Genomic DNA, 17,254 nt, shown 5'->3' on the forward strand with positions numbered 1-17,254 from the left:
ATAAGCGGGCTCAGCAATGGCTCTGAACTTTAATACCCTTGCTCAGCACCATGCTGTTCTCAGAAGCAGGCAAGTTCCTGTCACTGTCGTCCTTAAGAAACAGTTTCATCCTAAAATGACAATCTGTAAGAGACATTCCTAGCTTTTTCACTAACTTGTTTTGCATCTATGGGCAAATTTCTTTCCCTTTTTTGCACTTATTTGATGAATTTATCTAAATTTTTCTGAGGAGTGGCCTGGACCAGAAAGGAGCTGGAACTTGGAAGTCTCTAATGGTGTACTTTCCATCTGCAGTCCTCTTTGCATGACTGTATCTCTGCTTATGTTCAAACTTGTTTTGCTTCTTTATATCACAAAGTGTTGTGGGGTCTTCATGAGAGCTCCGACTCATTACTGAGCAAAACAACCTAGCCATGTGGTTGGTTTGTTGTTGTTGTTGTTTTCTCCTCCAAGTTAAAACCTCTCCCACAGGTCTGCTTCATCCTTCTGCAGAGGTTACCTCCTCTACCACTATCAGTAGAAAGGAAGCAAATCTGTATGTCAGCTGCCACGCTTCATGGGCTGGTGTCCTAGCGCTGCAGGACACCAAGATACAGAAACCGAGGGAGCAGAAGAGGCTGCCACCCAGCTAGGAGGAACACTGGTACAGTTAGCTTCCATATGAATACTGATTAAGACTCACAACATCCCTTAATAATAGATGTGGTTTAGTAGATTATTACTTGCCCAAGTTTCAGAAAAGGATTAATATAAATCATTGCTACCAGAGTCCTGCTTCACTCCCAGTCCCTGTGCTGCAGTCCTTGCCTACCTGAGAGCAGAATGTTCAGTATCTGTTACAGATGTTTGTAGAGTGATAATCTAGTCTTGCATATGTGCATCTTGATGCTGATGCACAAAGTGTTTACCAGAAAAGAGTAACTAGCACTGTACAGACAATTGTACAGCTGTTCTACTTATAGTTATACATGGAAAGGAAAAATCCTCTATCTCTAGGGGGTGAAATTAAAACTCTCAGGCTTGGAAACCTGTGGACAAAGATAAATGTTAGAGCACAGCAAGCATAGCACTTGAGGACACAAGCTGAAAGAGACTTGGATATGCAGAAACATTCAGTTACTATTTACTACAGAATTAAATACCCCGTTCTAAAACTATTTCAGTATCTCTAAAAGCACATTCATTACCAAACTTACTTATATAAACATAGGGGCTCACTTTGAAATAAAAAAAACATCAATTCACTGCTGGAAATAACAGGAAAAACATACTTAGTGTTGGTCCTTAAATATTTTTAAGGAGAGTTTGCAGAAGGGAGGGAACTCCCTGAACACCTCACTCCGCCTAAGTCCCCTTTCCCCGCTTTGCTAAATAAAAGTCTTCTGAAAGCCACGACAGCTCCTGTAACTTTAAACCTGGGCTGAGTTCATAATTTTAGTACTGACCAAACAGAGTGCAGAGGGCGGGTCTGGCTCTTCTTTTTGAGACCACCTTAGGCACGCTCCCCTCCCACCCCTTGGCTAAACAAAAAAATGCTGACTCCACTCAGATACTTTGCTTTAGCTGTATAGTTATCATCTGGGAAAACCTTCCCCCTTTAGCAACAGCAGCTAAAGGAATACTTGGAATACCGAAGTAGTTTTTGCAGTGATTTCTTTTTGCATTCTCAATTCTCGCCTGCCTCTAAAAAAGTTATCAGAATCTAAATCCATCTGGTCTCAGAACTGGAAAGCTCTTCTCTAAGCCAAGGAAAGATGTTTATTAAAGTTCAATTCTTCATCTTCATTCTAGGGAGTGTGCCTTTCATAGCACTTGCTGAAGAAGGTAAGAAAAAAACTTTGTTTAAAATTGTTTCCAGTGATTTCCTTTAATTTAACAGTTTGTGTGCTTACTAATAGGCGATACAATTGCTCTGTCCTGTTTATAAAACTCTTCCTTTTAATTCTTATGTTACCACTGAGCATATACTATGGTTGTAGCAGGAAAGAGGTGCATCAAAAGTTTTCAGATGGTTAGAGTTGTGCTCTATTAGAAAAGACTTCTGTGCGTCTGTGCAAGGGAAGGAATAGTTTGGAAGCAGCCAGCGAAAACATTACATCAGCAGCCCTTGGAAGTGTCTTCGGTTTCACCATATAAAATATGCAGAGAAGACTGCAAGCAGTAATTTAGTTATAACAGAAATTTCGATGGTGAAACTGCCTGCTATGAAAGTCACCTATAAATCTTTCCGTTCAAGAATTTAACTTCTACGCTTAGAGGCATTACCACAACTTGGAACTCACGCCTTATCGAGAATTCTGCTAGTAATAATTTGGCCATAGGCAATATACTTAAGTGAGGGAAGCTAAAAGAGGAAGAACTATTACCTAAGACAGATTTGAGAAATGTTATGTATCTACCCAGGAAAAGTTGATTTTGTGAACTATTTCTTTTGAATTTTATAAGAAAAATACCAAATATACTTTAAAATGTAATAGATTTTAAGTCTTACTAAAGATAACGTAAAGAGTGATTTACTGACAGTAATCAGAACTGTCCTGAACAGTACTTGATTCCAGGAACAGCACATTCAAGTTTAGTCTGGTTAGCATTTGACTCAGTCTGAATGAGCTGACCATCAGGCAACGGGCCCGACGGACGCCCGTGCAGACAGCATGCACAGCAAGCGTTGCTGCAGCACACGGGCATTCCCTGGGCCAGCTAACAGTTCTCTGAACACAGCGACCCGAAACTCAACCCACTAGTTTTCCAAAGGGTAAATCCACTTTTCTGAGTTGGATTTTGGGATGTGGCCTGATTTTAGCCTGGTGCCAACCAGTATCGTTCTGCTGGAAATAACGGCTGTATCAATATGCAGGATGGGTAGATATTGGCTTGCGACTTAATTGGCATTCCTGGTGTTCTTTGTGTCTCAAAGGTTGGAGTTACACTTCAGAATTTCACAGAAAATCTAAAACTGATCAATGCTAGTCAATTCCCAAATATTGCTTTTCTCTGTCCTAGAAACTTAAGGCTCAAATCACCGGCTCCCAGCTAGCTGATCCTTAGCAAGCACCAGTATTAAATATCCCCAAATTTACAGCCATTAACAAGAAGACAAAAAGAAACCACCATTTTACAGAATTATCTTAAGCAGTTTCTAGGATACCAGAACTTCAAGAAAAGACATCTTCCACCTTAAGGCTTTTGGGGAGTTTTTAAGGATATTTTCTCTCAACTCTGAGTTAAGGAGCCCAGCAATAATCAGGTTGAAACCCCGCGATGCAAAAAAGTTAAAGTATTTTAAGCAGAAGATTTCTGTTAAGAGTAGCACAAACCTAGGAAATCTTAACAGGAATTTTTGATCCCAAAGTCAGTAACTTGGTTTCCAACAGAAAGGATAAAGCTCTTTTAACTGGGTCGTGTAAAGCAATACAGAACAAAGCTGTGAAAGGATAAAACACAATACTGATGTGGAAAAGAAGAAAATTAATTCATTTCCTTTTTTATATGTGAGCTTCCAAGTAAAATTAATGACAGAAATTAGCAGAAATACGGAAAGAAAACCTAATAACAAATCTTACCTCACTGTCTACTTACAAACGCATTCATGTATACTTAGTATTATCCATTCCTGATTTAAATCCTGACTGAAAGAGCCAAGTATTTGGTCATACTTACCACCCAAGGACAGCCCTGAGCACCCTACACAACCTGATGAATTTTTAGACTAAAGCATTTCCTTTTGAATGACTAGGAGATACATATTTGTCTTTCTGTGATCCTGTTCAGCATATAAAAACCTCAGGCAAAGCCTAGCACACAGGATCAAAAGAAATGAAATGGAACTTAGCCTAAAATGTTTCTGGGCACAGCGTTAATCACATGATGAAAAGCACAAGTATTCCAATGAATGCTTTAGAGGCAACACATTTCCTGACTTGAAACCTTTCCTATGGTGCAAGTATCATTGCGGATAAGAGGATTACTCTGTAGGCTGTCACATAACATGAACAAAAATTAACATGATTGTTAACAAGTTTCCACATGTCACTTGAGCTGCATCAACTGCACATGTGCCTGATCTTAACCAGAGGCAAATACTAAGTAATGCCTCCTTATGCAAGCCTCGAAATAAAGCAGGTCTATGCTAGGTCGCATTACTTTACATTGGGTTTGGTCTCAAGGTTAGCACGTGGACAGGTAGGGTAATTGAGATGAAAAGGTTTTTACGTGGTAAGAAAGGAAATTGAAGTTTGCAGACTTCCGTGTTTGACTGTAAAGCTTTCTAAATTTTTCAAAATCAGAAACTAGGATTGAAAAATTGCAAGAAAAGGTTTTTCCAAATGTATCTTGATCTACCCAATTGCCACTGCCAGTTCAGTAGTGAAGATAAACAGTGATGTTAGGCACCTCTAAACTCTTCTGAAAAAACAAATCCTGTAACTACAGGTAAGAGAGAAAGTGAACAACCAAAACAAAGACTCACATGTGAGTGCAAACGGGAATGAAAAGCTAGGCTTGTGTCTGTGGTATTTTCAGTTATTAGAGCAAATAAACCATGACTTTAAGACATCTTTTTGCTACAGTATTTCACATAGCATTTTGCTACAATTTCTGCAGAGATACACTCATTTCCTTATGCCTAAAATCTTCCCTCCAGTTTTGGCAGAACTGAGGCCTCTCCCTCAGAGGTCAGATCTGTCGGTAAGGTCCGAAGTAAGGGACCTGAAGAAGGTTGCAGCTCTCCATACACACAGCCGCAGCTCTTCATACATATGATCACTGCTCCATAAATGCCCCAGGAGACTTTCCCCTAGGCCTGCTGCCCCACCGCACTGCCTGCTCTGGCTCTTCTGCCCCGATGGAGTACGCGGGACTTCCACCCTGCATCCGGCTGCATCGTGGATGAGTGCACTTTTGCGTGCCTCTGTATGTGCCTCTCGACAACTATATTAGCTGGATATGAATCTAGCTGTACATATCCCATACCCAAGATTTAATTACCATAAAAACATCTCACTAAATCTCAGTTAGTGGGCCTGCAAATTAGTCAGTGCACGTTGCAGCGTCTTGGTAAAAAGATCAGCAGAGAGCACATTTTTCATTGGAAAAGCAGGGATGCTTGTGCACCCATTTCTCAAAACCTAGGAGTTAAGTTTTTGAATCTGTGTAATTTTGTACAGAAAGGAAACGGTCATATTTAAAAGCTCACAAGTGGCCCTTTCATTAACTCAGGTGGCACAGTAAAAACGGGAAACAGAGGCTGGATTCTCAGCTCCTGTAATTCAATAGCTTCCACTGAAACCATACATTTACCCTAGATCTAGCACTTCTAAACCATCTGCAGAAATATAAGCAGCTGACAACCTAGGGAGATAAAAGAACATATTAATAGATAATCAAAAAATAGTAAAGCAATGTTAGCCCACAGTGTACAGGCTGTGGCCTCTGACAGAAGCACCCAGTGTTTCCTCCTTGTGTCATCTGAGGCAAACCATGCATGCGTACCACAGAAATAACTACTGTTTGCCCAGCTCTAACATAAAGTCTCTGTCTCAGTTGTTTGTTGTGTTGGTTTGTTTGCTTTTTGTCTGAGTGCGGTCAGGGACTACAGGATGGAACCCAGATGCTGCCAGGTCCTGCTCTGCCCCTGCATCCCAGATCCATGCTGCAGGCCGGCAGCCTCCAGGCGGCCTCTGCCGCTCTGCGGGCACACAAACCCCATCCGCAGCTCGAGTTAAGGCAGCAGCACAGCTCCTTTAGCTGGGTGGTGTGCAGCTTGCTCCTTGTTATTTGGTAACAAAACACACAATTGGGAATACAGGGGCGCTGGGAAGATTAAAGAAAAATGAGAAAAATTATTAAACAAATTTGTGATTTATTTCCAACTCACTGTCTCAGATGCCTGGCCAAAGACTTAAAAGGAAACAAACCGTGGTGTTGTGTACGCTCTCCTGTTGCTTTATGATTGCCTCATTCTTGTCCACCATTGTATCTCTTGATTTTAAAGACTAAAACATCCAGCATAAATCGTATCAAAAATCCTTTACAAGGGTACAATTCAGCCGCACACCCCATTTCAGGCAAGCAGGCACTTTATTCACAGGACTTGAGTAGTACACGAGCTGCTGCTAGATGTCTAAAGGGGATATACTTCATTCCAAATACATATTAAAATGTTTTTATGACTATGAAACCCATCTAAATATTAGCTTGTGTATTATTAGTTAGGATGAATGTCAGACTAAACATATTTGAATGGCTCTCGCTTGCTGGCAACATTACATTGTGTGGCAATCCACGGCAACTAGCCAAGAACCATTGTGAACAAAATTAAAGGCCAACCAGTTTCCAGTTCTAGTGTTTAGCATACATATTTCAAAGAAATGAGTTAGGAAACGATCACACAAACAGTTCCGCTGACAGATTTAAGGGGCTAGCAACCTTTGTGATGGTTGTGATAAACCACCCCAGGAAGTAGCTTCCTCGAGCTGGCAGCTGTAAGAGGGGATAGCTATGGCCTCGGAGTTTTTGGCAGGAAGTGAATCAGAGAAAAAGATTCTTTTATTACTGTATCCAAAGTAATTTCTTAATTCCTTTCATCTGTATTCACAGACCACCATATTTGGACACAGACTGTCTGCTTTCTGCTGCATACCCTGTAAAATTTGTCGATCCACTGCATGAAATCCTGTACTTTTCTCCTTGTCAACCTGAGGTCCCTTGGAGAGTCCCAGCCCCAACACTCCTTCCCTTCCAGCCCTGCCGTGATAAACAGTACCGCAGTGCTGCAGTTTTAGGTGATCCAAATGAGCCCAGAATGATCCAAAAGAGACTCACACCCTGATCACATACCTCCAGTCTTGTTGCCCCCGTCAGACCTTTACTGCTCAGAAAACAGAACATTGCTCATAGGACTGCAGCAGGGCAACCTTGTGGTTGGTTGTGGGGCAGCAGAACTCATCCTTAAGAAAGTGGTTTTTTAGACAGGTTCATGAGAGAGCAACTCTGAGGTCAGTGTACACAGTGGACAATCAGTGACACAGCAACATTATTAAAATCAGAAGCCTTAGAAGACTTAGCTCTACACGAATAGTTTAGAAAGAAATATCCCATAATGGAGTTAGATACTGTTTTCCTTAACCACAGCTTTGTGGCCAACTTTATCATAATAGAAAAAGCTTAGTAAGTTACCACCTTTTCCTCCTGTGGCTTTGTCTCATAACTTTGGTTGTGGGTCACATACGTGTAGTAAGCACACGAAGAGCAGCTGATTTTCCTTTACATCTGCCCCGGTTAAAATGTGCTTTTTGTTTTGCCTTCCTGAGGGTATCCACGTATGGACAATGTACAATATATTGCAGCATTCAGAAGATGTGATTTACTTTAGAAACAGCTGAGTGTTTCCTTGCTACTCTGCACTGTAGATTTAAACTCTGGCTTAGTTTCTCTGGCTAACCCAGTCATAGCAATAGAAACCAGCTGCAGCAGGGTGTGGTGACCAAAGGAAATGGTTCTGAAAATTCAGCAAAATGTTGTCATCATGAGCCACACGGAATAGACGAACAAAGTCAGTTGTGCTCTAAATAAGGTTTAACCAAATCCTTCCTTGTACATCATGGATGAGTTTTCAACTGGCAAGCACTTGTCTGAGTTCAAAGTATTTTTGTCATCCAGCTTCCTCCGCTACAAAAAGCAAAGCCGGCCAATCTTTGCATAGGGAAGCAGCAATAAGCACTCCAGGATTTTGTTAGACAGAGTGTACTTTCTCCTGAACAATACAAAGTCTAAGCACTTAAACATATTTCAGGACATTTCTTTATGAGGGCATGACACACTAATCCAACTTCCAAAAAACCAACAGGAATAAAAAAAAGTAAATGCTGTGGCCCCAGACGGGCTGAAGATACAAAGTTCCGAGGACACCGCAGATGCAATGAATTTTGCAGGAGCCACAGGTGCAAACGAGAATTGCAGATCTCACATTAAGGAAATCCTTTGCTTTGCAAAATGTGAAAATTTTAACTGTCCAGATGCTCAAAACTCAGAACGCAAATAAAGAGAACCCAGTATATTTTATTCTTCAAAAGCTCAAATTTTCAGAATAAGTCCAAAAAAAAGTGTACCCTGGATTTGGCAGTGTTGAAACATTTCACAGGAAAAAGAACCTATATGCTTTTCTATATGCCTTAAAACCAACCAACCAACACAACAACAACAAACTCTGAAATACAATAAAAGAAAAATAATAGAAAACTACTTTGGGAAGTAAAGTAAATTGCTGAAGTAGGTCTGGGAGGTAGGTACTCCTGTATTTGGGGTACATTTAAAAATGAAGATGAAGCCAAACAACAGAAAACAGAATTGTATTTGAAAACTACAATACTACCACTCAGAAATTATGTATTCAAAAGGAAGATACCTTATGAAATTATACATTTTTGTTAAGCTCCCACCACCAGGAACAGAAGTTCCCACTGAACTACAACAGAACAAGATTCCAATAGTGAGATAATGGATAAGGTATGGGTAAAAATAAACTTGAATTTTAAAATCAAAACCATTATTTGACAGTTACCCTGTTTTTTTTAAACTGTTATAAATAACTGAAAACATATGTATATATATTTAATAGGAGCAGAGGTGAAAGGAAAAATAAAAACTCTTTCAGCTCTTACTAGAGAGACCCCTTTAAAGTTAGCAATTTTTACCTACTGGTAAGAATTTTGTCATATTGCAGAGAAGGAAACAGTCTATTTTGAGGGCTTCCTACCTCAAGGACAAAGCTAAAATACTGGCTTAAAACTGCCTTTGCTCACTGGCATCTGGGTTTACTCAGACTGCTGGGAAAGAAAGGAGATCCTCCAACATTCTTCTTCTTCAAAAGTATCTTTGTTGTTTTTGGAGATACCTGAAAGAAATGCTAACTGACAACATTTTTACAACTCACTCTCCTTTCCAGCACAACCACTGTGATTTGAAAGCAAAACTAGGTTTTTCTAGTAAACTGTCGCTCTATGAATAACAATGAGTAGTGAGCTCATCTTTCCCTAAGTGGGTCATGGGATGCTTACCCACACAACGTTTTCAAAGCAGTATTAAACTTTTAAGGACATCAGATTTTCTCCTAGTGTGAGAAGTTGCAGCCTGATAGCAGCTGGGGACTTTGAACTGAAATGCACCCAGCTGGAACTTGGGCAGAAAGAGATGCAATGATGAATTCACATCCGCAGCAATGTATAGCTGCAAACAGAAGAGGCCACAGCAGTATCTGCAGACAAAACCAGCACTGTGAGGCAATGTTTTTATTTACAGCCTCCTGTAAGGTACTGATAAGAACATTTACAGAAGCAGTACTTAACCCTATGGCTCTTGCTACATTTGGCCCACATCAGATGAAGCCAACAAAGCACACACACCCTTACGTTGACATTCTCTTGGTATATACGCCTTGTCCTGGGTAGAGGGAAAGAAGTTTCATATCTAGTAGATTCTCTCAAATTTCATTTAAATATTTAAAAAAAACTTAGAAAGCTTGAAGCTAAATTTAGATGCCTTTTCCCAGGGCTGTTTTCGCCCTCCCTTTAATTCTCCCTCCCCATACCGTATTGATCTGAAATCAAAGGGTTGCTTGTTACAGTCAAGCAACCAATGCTGGCTTATTCTTGCAAAGGCACCTGAGAAAGCTAGCCTTTTTACACTGCTTTTACTCTCTCATGTAAGGTGCCAGAGTCCATCACGTCTCTTTCAATACGCTATAGCATCTAAGAACCCACAAAGTTCAGAACAAACCAACGCTGCTTTCAGTTTATCTAGCTTCAGTTTCCAAGGATTTGCCTGGCCTTGAGCTTACTGCAGCTTTCTCTGACAAAGAGCTGTCCGGTCTCTGCTATCCCTTCCTACAAATGCAGGACACTGATAACAAATCAGCTCCCAGCCTTCTGATGGCAGCTCAGCAGCGTGTTTACCTACACACCACCATCTAGACCACATCTGTCCAGACACTGTCCATAAAACAAACCTGGAAATACAATCCTGGGACCACTCTCCAGCAAACACAGGACCTCCGCTTTAAGGCAGTATTATTCAGAGTGGGCAGGGCTGGAACAAGACCCACGTATTGGTAGAAATCAGGTCAATCTGTGAGTGTTACGAAGTTAATATGGAAGCCTTATTATTCTCGTTTCCTTTTACAGTTAAGAAAAGCACTTCCAGAGGATGACCCAAATCTCAGGAGAGCTGAATCACCCTCTGGAAGTATTTACCTTTCTTTACGGACTGTAAGAGAAGGGCACAGACCTTATTTAAGCACCTTCATAAGAACCTAAAATTAGGTCAGATCAATCTGGGCCATTACCTTTCGTCAGTCACTGTATCCTGAGGGAAATGTGCTGAAATAGATTTCCTACATGCTGCTGGTCACCAAGAACCTTTGATAACTTCACCACACAAAGAATAATTATTTTCACGATTCTTTGTGATGTTCACTAGTTCTCTGCACCTTTGCTCTATGACACTGTTTCCTTTCCTGCCTTCACTGTCAGGTAATTCTTCAGGGCTGAGAGCTACTGCCTTGCCCAGGGTATAATTAGCTTCCCTGAGTGAGCTGCTTGTTTTTAACATACTAAACTTATTTCACTTTCCATCTGGGTTTTTTCTCTGGTAATTGGTTTTCTCCATCTGTGCTTATTTTGTCACTAGTGAATAAATGATTTTTTCATTTCTGCCTGGGATCACAAACTTACCTGATCCATACAATTCATGTTGTTTAGCTCTACTGCAATTTCTTTCTTTACATTTAACATACACATACCATAATCCCAATATTCTAACTTAAAGGCTTTACTGTATAAACCAAGCCTGAGGATTATTGAATAGTGCCATACCTTAAAATGGCCTGATATTTTAGATGGCTAATGAACATGCCTGGAAGTAAAGCCCCATAAATGCTTGTGATCAAAAATGATGAAAACATTATTTTTACCATATAACTTAGACCCTGTTTGGTTCTAGTAGTTCCATGAATTATAAGGGCATTTTTGGGAGTCTGGCTGGCTTATTTAGCCAGCTATATTAGGCTTCATGTTGGCATAACATGAATACACTTTCTTCATCTGTTAGTGCCTCTAGTACTATTTTCACACCCTTCTTTTGGCTCTTAAATAGAAAGTGTATCTGTATGCAGCTTTATAAATAACAATATAAAATATAAAGTTCTTATTACTTAAGTAAATATGGATTTAGAAATACACGTTTAGATCAGTGTTTAGTATTTTGGGGAAGGGACAAAGCTCTTGGTCTTGTATTGCTAGAGATTGATGACAAAATAATTTGGTTCAAATACTAGTTTTGGGAACAAGAAAAATATTTGCAAGTTTCCAATAGAATTCAGTGGCAAATGGAAATGGAGATTATATTTACTTATTTATTTTAATGTCAGGTAACTCTTCTGCATGAAATGTTTCCTTTAAAAAGGCTGGTGCATTTTGTTAATTAGTTTCAAAATGAAATATTTTGTTTTCATTTGAAAGTACATTTTACATTTAAAGAAGGCTTTTCAAAATTAAATAAAGGTTAAATGGAACTCAAGTTAAAGAAAAATAATTCAAGTGATTATATGTACAGCTGATACAAATTGATTTTAATTTTTTCTCATTTTGACACAGTAAAATGCCCATTCTTTCCAATTTTTCAGCCACAGAACAAAAATTCTGTTTAGTTGCCTCTAAATCAAATACAGCATGAGTGTAATGCATTTAGAAGTATAAATATTAAAGTCTTTTATAAGAAATAGAAATAGTCTAACTACTGAGAACTGGTCTAATTAGTCAGTAATAGTCTACATTCAAATGCAGAAGAGGTGAGGATGTTTTCAGGTCACTAAATAAGAGAAAATAGTAGAAACAGTGCTTAATATTTAATTAAACAATAGACACCTCATGAATATTTCTCATATTTCTAATAAAATTTTTGAGTAAAATTCTCTGATTAAATAACTTGTGAATATTGTCATCTCCCTCCCTGAGTCAACTCTCCAGCACTACTAAGTTTTCCAAACACAGAGGTATGAAGAGTACTGTATCAAACTATTCTATTCAACAGCAGAAATGCTATGGTATAAACTACCTTGCAAAGGAAAAAAGGATTAGATATTTTGTTCATATTTGCAGCCGACAATGGTTACCTTATATACACCGCAGGTAAACGATGCGTGAGTATCCAGGGTTTTCTACAACACCTCTCCCTGCAAATCTCTCTGCTGCTTGAAGGGAACGAACATGGCTCTCGTTCACATAACCTTCAGCTACCATTGCAATATTTCCTTACAGTAGATCAGTATTATGCTGAAATAGTGTGAACTGATACACTGGGTTTTAGTGAATTTGGACTTTTGCCCCAGCTGTTGAAATAAAAGTTTGGTGCAAAATTTGAATGTTGGAAATAATTACCCAGAAGTTTTAGGTTTTTATGCCTGATGTTTTTGTTCAGGAGAATGTCTGTCTATTATTAGTTCTTTGCTTAAATTTAAACACTGGTATCTGGAATTAGCAGAAGTCTCATGCCCCAGGCAACAGCAAAACAAGCAGCTTCACCTCCTAGCTTTACAGTCATGGTGAATTAAAAACTCCCAAGAGATATCACACTACACTAACATCATAATGTGTATGGTCATAGTTTTGTGAGTCAGCATGCAACTTAGTCAAATGATGTGTGTACTTCCAACATTTTCTTGATAACTGCCAGTTATCTTCATGTACACATATTTTTTGTGTTCTACCTTGTTATGTTTTCCCTATTGATGCTATTTAGCCATATTTGTGAGAAATGGTTTAGGTCAAAATTAAGTGTTTGTTATACCAAAGAGCATGGATGACATATAGGTCTAGAACAAAAAAGGAGACTTAAAAAAAAACAATTAGAATTACGGCAGATAAGGTTTGCAACGTTAAAAAGCCTCTCATGTGTAGTAATATTTTTTTAAAACTATAGCTATACCCATAAACATTAATGGCAGTACTAAAAAATAAAGGTGGTGGCTGGGACTATGCTGAAAGATGGGAGAAAGCTCTTACTACTTTAGAAAAGCAAAGATGCTTAAAGTAATTCATCCAGATATATATACTAATACTTGAAGTATGGAGTAGTTGCATTCACCTGTACAGAGGGGATGACTTCTATTGAATAAAAATTTCCCTTGGAAAAAGTGTTTAGTGTTCAACCCTGGCACAGCACAGAAACACTATAAGCGATATGTGCTTAAGTTCTGTCCTACAGCTTTCTGTAAGAATATAGACGAAGCCAGGAAGTCAGTCCAAATAATTTTGCAAGCCCAAGTGCAAAGGTAGGCAGATTGAGTGCTACCTATATATGTCATGTTTAACATAATTTAGATGTCAAAGTAGCCAGAACATGCAGCTATCAAGTAAAATTCTAACAAAGATCCATCTTTAATTTTCTCAAATTTTATTCAGCAAGTGCAATTCTAGAAGGAGAAGAAAGTGCAACAATTGATTTCAAAGACAGAAATGACACAGAGTTTGAAGAATTACCAACCCTAGTGAGTATCAGTCTAAATAACGGTTGCTTTCCATTACCCTGATTTCACAGTCCTGGTTTTGACTCATTGCTTAGATTTTAAACAATCATAAATTATAGAGAAAAACTCTGAGTTATAAAATAAAAAAGACCATATGCTGATGCTTTTGCTTTGCAAGCAGGTAGGTTGAAGGTGACAAAGCTGAAAACATTTTTGGCAGTTCACCTGTGCTGCAGAAAGTGTTCATAACCTGCTTCTTTATTGCCATTTGCCTCTTCTAACTCCCTGTCTCTCTGTTAGCTCCTGTGAAACCAAACTGACGAACAATCAGACAAAAAAAAAAACAACACACAAAAACAAAATCAAAAAGAACAGGCAGGTCTGCAACCTTCTGCAGTCTTCTCCTGCACTTTTGTAGTCCTGTTGAGAATTCATCTGATCTATAAAGTTTCTGTCAGGAAAGACAAATCAGCTTGCTTTGGGTTTTGTCACTCTTCATAAGGGACACAAAGATGACAGGCGATGGCTAGAAATTCATGTTCAGGGCACTTGGCAGATCAAGACATTTAAATGCATACTTAGACTGAACATACTGTGGTTTTCTTTCCCCTCTGTTTTTCCCCCAACTCTTTTAGCTGCCCACAAGTCTACACAGTGTAACAAATCTCTTGCAGTTTGGACAACTAATGACCACAGAAAGTGCATTTGCCCTGCCTGAAGACAGAGACAATTCTACGGACTATGAAGTTAACACTGAAAGTGTTGATGGTAAAAAAAAAAATTAATTTTCCATTTTAATACATTGCAATCTTACGTCCTCTACTAAACATATATCTGGAAAATTCAAATACCAAGTTTAATCTGCTCTCAAATGCAAATTCAATTCCAGAATTAAAGAACTGTACTAAAAAGATTTTGTACAAGTTTCCATGCACAAAAACAACATAAACTGACCTGACTTAAATTCCACTAGTGCATATTAGATATAACCATTTCATTAGATTTTAGTTTGTATTTCTATAACTTCAAGGAGCTCCTCGCATTCACTCTTGAGCTTTTCATTCGCTCAGTCCCTGTCCCAACAAAAGAGCAGCCTATTATGCAGCTCTCATACTATTGTGATATAGCTGATAAAAGTGTTCCTTGGATATGTCATTGTGAACTGGGATGCAGAACTTGGTGTAAAGCACCTAAGTAATTACTCTCTTTCTGACTTTACAGGTGGACTGGGTGGGGAGAAACCAGAGAAAACTGAGAAAGGTATTAAAATAATTGATTATAAAGACAAGGGAGAGCTCAATTGTCAGCTCATACCCTTCTTGAAGGCATTAGGTATGCCCATGCTATTCTTAAAATAATGTCAGGAGGAGCCATGGTACACCCCCTGATCTGCCTCCTCCTGTTGACACGATCATTGTCTCTTTTCATCACATCTTTGCAGAGCCCTGCAGCCCAAAGGCACATTTGCAGGCCTATAGTCTACACAGACTATCAATCACTGTATGGATGGCTTTGCAGGTCTCAGTGCACAGAACAGACCATCTCAGTGACTTCAGCAAGTTTTCAATCTAGCACAAACGCTACAAAAAAAAACCAACAAACCAAAACAAGGAAAACTGCTGAACTTATCAAATCCACCTGAGAGTTCACAAGAAACAAGGAAATCTACACCAAGGACTGGGCTGCAGCAGAAAAGTGTCAGTTCTGTCTCTAGCCCCTGTCAATGGTCTCCATGGGAAACAAGTTAACATACCCAATTTCTTCTTGTAGGTGGTCTGGAAACAATTGCACTTGTTGGAATAATTATTGGAATCATAGTAGCTGTTGGAATCCTTGCAGGAATCATAATCGCTGTTGTAAGGAAGATGTCAGGCAGGTACTCGTAAGTAAATTGTTAATCAGGCTTTTCAAATAAGCAGAATCTTCTGAGCAAGGTCACAGGAATAGCTTCTGAACTTTCTAATACTTCCAGTTTGTGAAAAGTAGCCTGTTCAGAAAGAGCTGCCAATGTGCTGTGAGTGCTTTACGTCCCCTGTGAGACACTTCAGAAAGACCTGTCACAAATTGCATGCACACTCTCATAATGCCTCACCAGGTGCAGCAGTTTGCAGTTAGTCTACCACACATACATGAAGCTCACTACAAAGAATTGAAGGACCAAGTTCTAGAAGTGCTGGACAACATGTGAACACTGACAAGTGACCTTTGTCTTAATAATCTGGATATTTATGGAAGCTAATACCAGTAAGATTCATTGCTGCCACTCAATCAAAAATGCTTTACAAATTTTAGAGTAGTTAAAAAACAAACAAAAAAACTCACATTGCATTTAACAAATACTATTCACTCGGCATTAGTCAGTGGGCAGTAAACGAATACTTCCAGTAACAGGGATAGGAGAAAATAAATTACGAACTGGGAGGAGAAATACAGAGGTGACGGGAAAGACAGGCAAGGGGAGGAAAACAGATCACATACCTAACATTTGGGTAACTTCATGAAAAACAATAAAATGTCTTCATGGCTTTTTTTTCTTTTTTTTTTTTTTTTCCTTCTCTTTCTTTACAGGCCCTGAAAATAGTTGAAAAAGCAACCAAGCCATTCTATGCCAGTAAATACATAGCAAGTGCTTCTTACTTTATAAGAACTAAAGACTATTCCTGTATTGGTGTGAGAAGATGATCCATGGAAAATATGGCTGAAGAATTCCAGATCTATGGGGATCCCACACAACGCTCCCAAACACTATTTTTTACAGACTACAGAGAATGGAACATTCGCATAGGATTTTTATTAACCAGGAGTTTACTAGAAGAATGAAAAAATATTATTCAGTAGGAAAAAACTCCAGCAGCAATGACATTTACATCTGAAATATGATTTGCAGGTAATGTATGCTAGCTGAATTTTAAATGCTGCTGGCAAAGACTATTTCACATCACATTTTATGCATTTCTTTAAAAAACATATCCAGAATCTTTTCTGTCAAGTGTTTTGGCTGGTTAAGTGCTTATGGCATGTTCATCCAGTGAACGTATAGTTTGGCAAGATATTAAATTTCTTATCAAAAAGAAGGAATTGCTTCAGAGAGAACCAATTATATACAAATTCAGAAAACGTTCGGTACTGGAAGCTAAAATCTTTTCACTATTGATACTGATTTTTTGCTGTTGATACTTACGTTATTGTGTGGCAAAGTGTGATAGGTCCAGCTGGAACTGACCTACCAACTGAAAGCTTGTGCATCTGACTGCTGCGACAAGAATTTCCTGCCTCCTCTTGTTGCAGAGACACAGGGATTGAAATACACATCCTGAATTAAAGGGTGCTTGGAAAATACCCAGTTTTGATGGGTCAACTTTAACCAGTTACTCAGCACGCTTTAGAGCTGATGTGTAAAAGCTTTTGAATTAATGTATATGTGTTTTCTTTATAACTGTTTCATTTTCCAACAGTGTAGCCTGCTTGATTACATGTGCACGACAATAGATTCGAGCATATTAGTAAGGTATAAAGCATCTTTGGACTCTACAGCTTTCCACTAAGGCATATTAAGTGCAGAAGCACCTGAACATGCAGAGTTCAGAGTAAAAGCTTTGCATGCCAAATGGCTGCAATGCATTGTGTTTTCTAAACTAAGGCATTAAATGTTTGGTGTAAAAATCACTAAAATCCATATGGTCAATATGTATTAAACAATTTATCTAGATATGTTTTTCTGTTTCTTCCTTGTGC

The 17,254-nt window shown here is 38.8% G+C and overlaps 1 protein-coding gene across 5 annotated transcripts; it reads left to right on the top strand.

Moving 5' to 3' along the window:
- The first annotated feature begins 1,440 nt into the window (after positions 1-1,440).
- PDPN (podoplanin) lies at positions 1,441-17,228 on the top strand. 5 transcript variants are annotated; one of them, XM_083803029.1, is made up of 6 exons: positions 1,441-1,824; positions 13,455-13,540; positions 14,155-14,287; positions 14,741-14,779; positions 15,290-15,391; positions 16,088-17,228. In XM_083803029.1, the coding sequence occupies exons 1-6, from the start codon at positions 1,755-1,757 to the stop codon at positions 16,102-16,104; spliced, it is 447 nt and encodes a 148-aa protein (XP_083659155.1). In that variant the 5' UTR covers positions 1,441-1,754; the 3' UTR covers positions 16,105-17,228. The 5 variants fall into 5 exon arrangements, with proteins under 5 accessions (XP_083659155.1, XP_083659154.1, XP_083659157.1 ...); XM_083803028.1 differs by having other exon boundaries at positions 1,449-1,824; positions 15,290-15,401; XM_083803031.1 differs by having other exon boundaries at positions 1,450-1,824; positions 14,194-14,287; positions 15,290-15,401.
- The last annotated feature ends 26 nt before the right edge of the window (positions 17,229-17,254 follow it).

This window comes from Anser anser, assembly GCF_964211835.1.
Source record: "Anser anser genome assembly, chromosome: 17".
NCBI classification, from domain to species: domain Eukaryota; kingdom Metazoa; phylum Chordata; class Aves; order Anseriformes; family Anatidae; genus Anser; species Anser anser.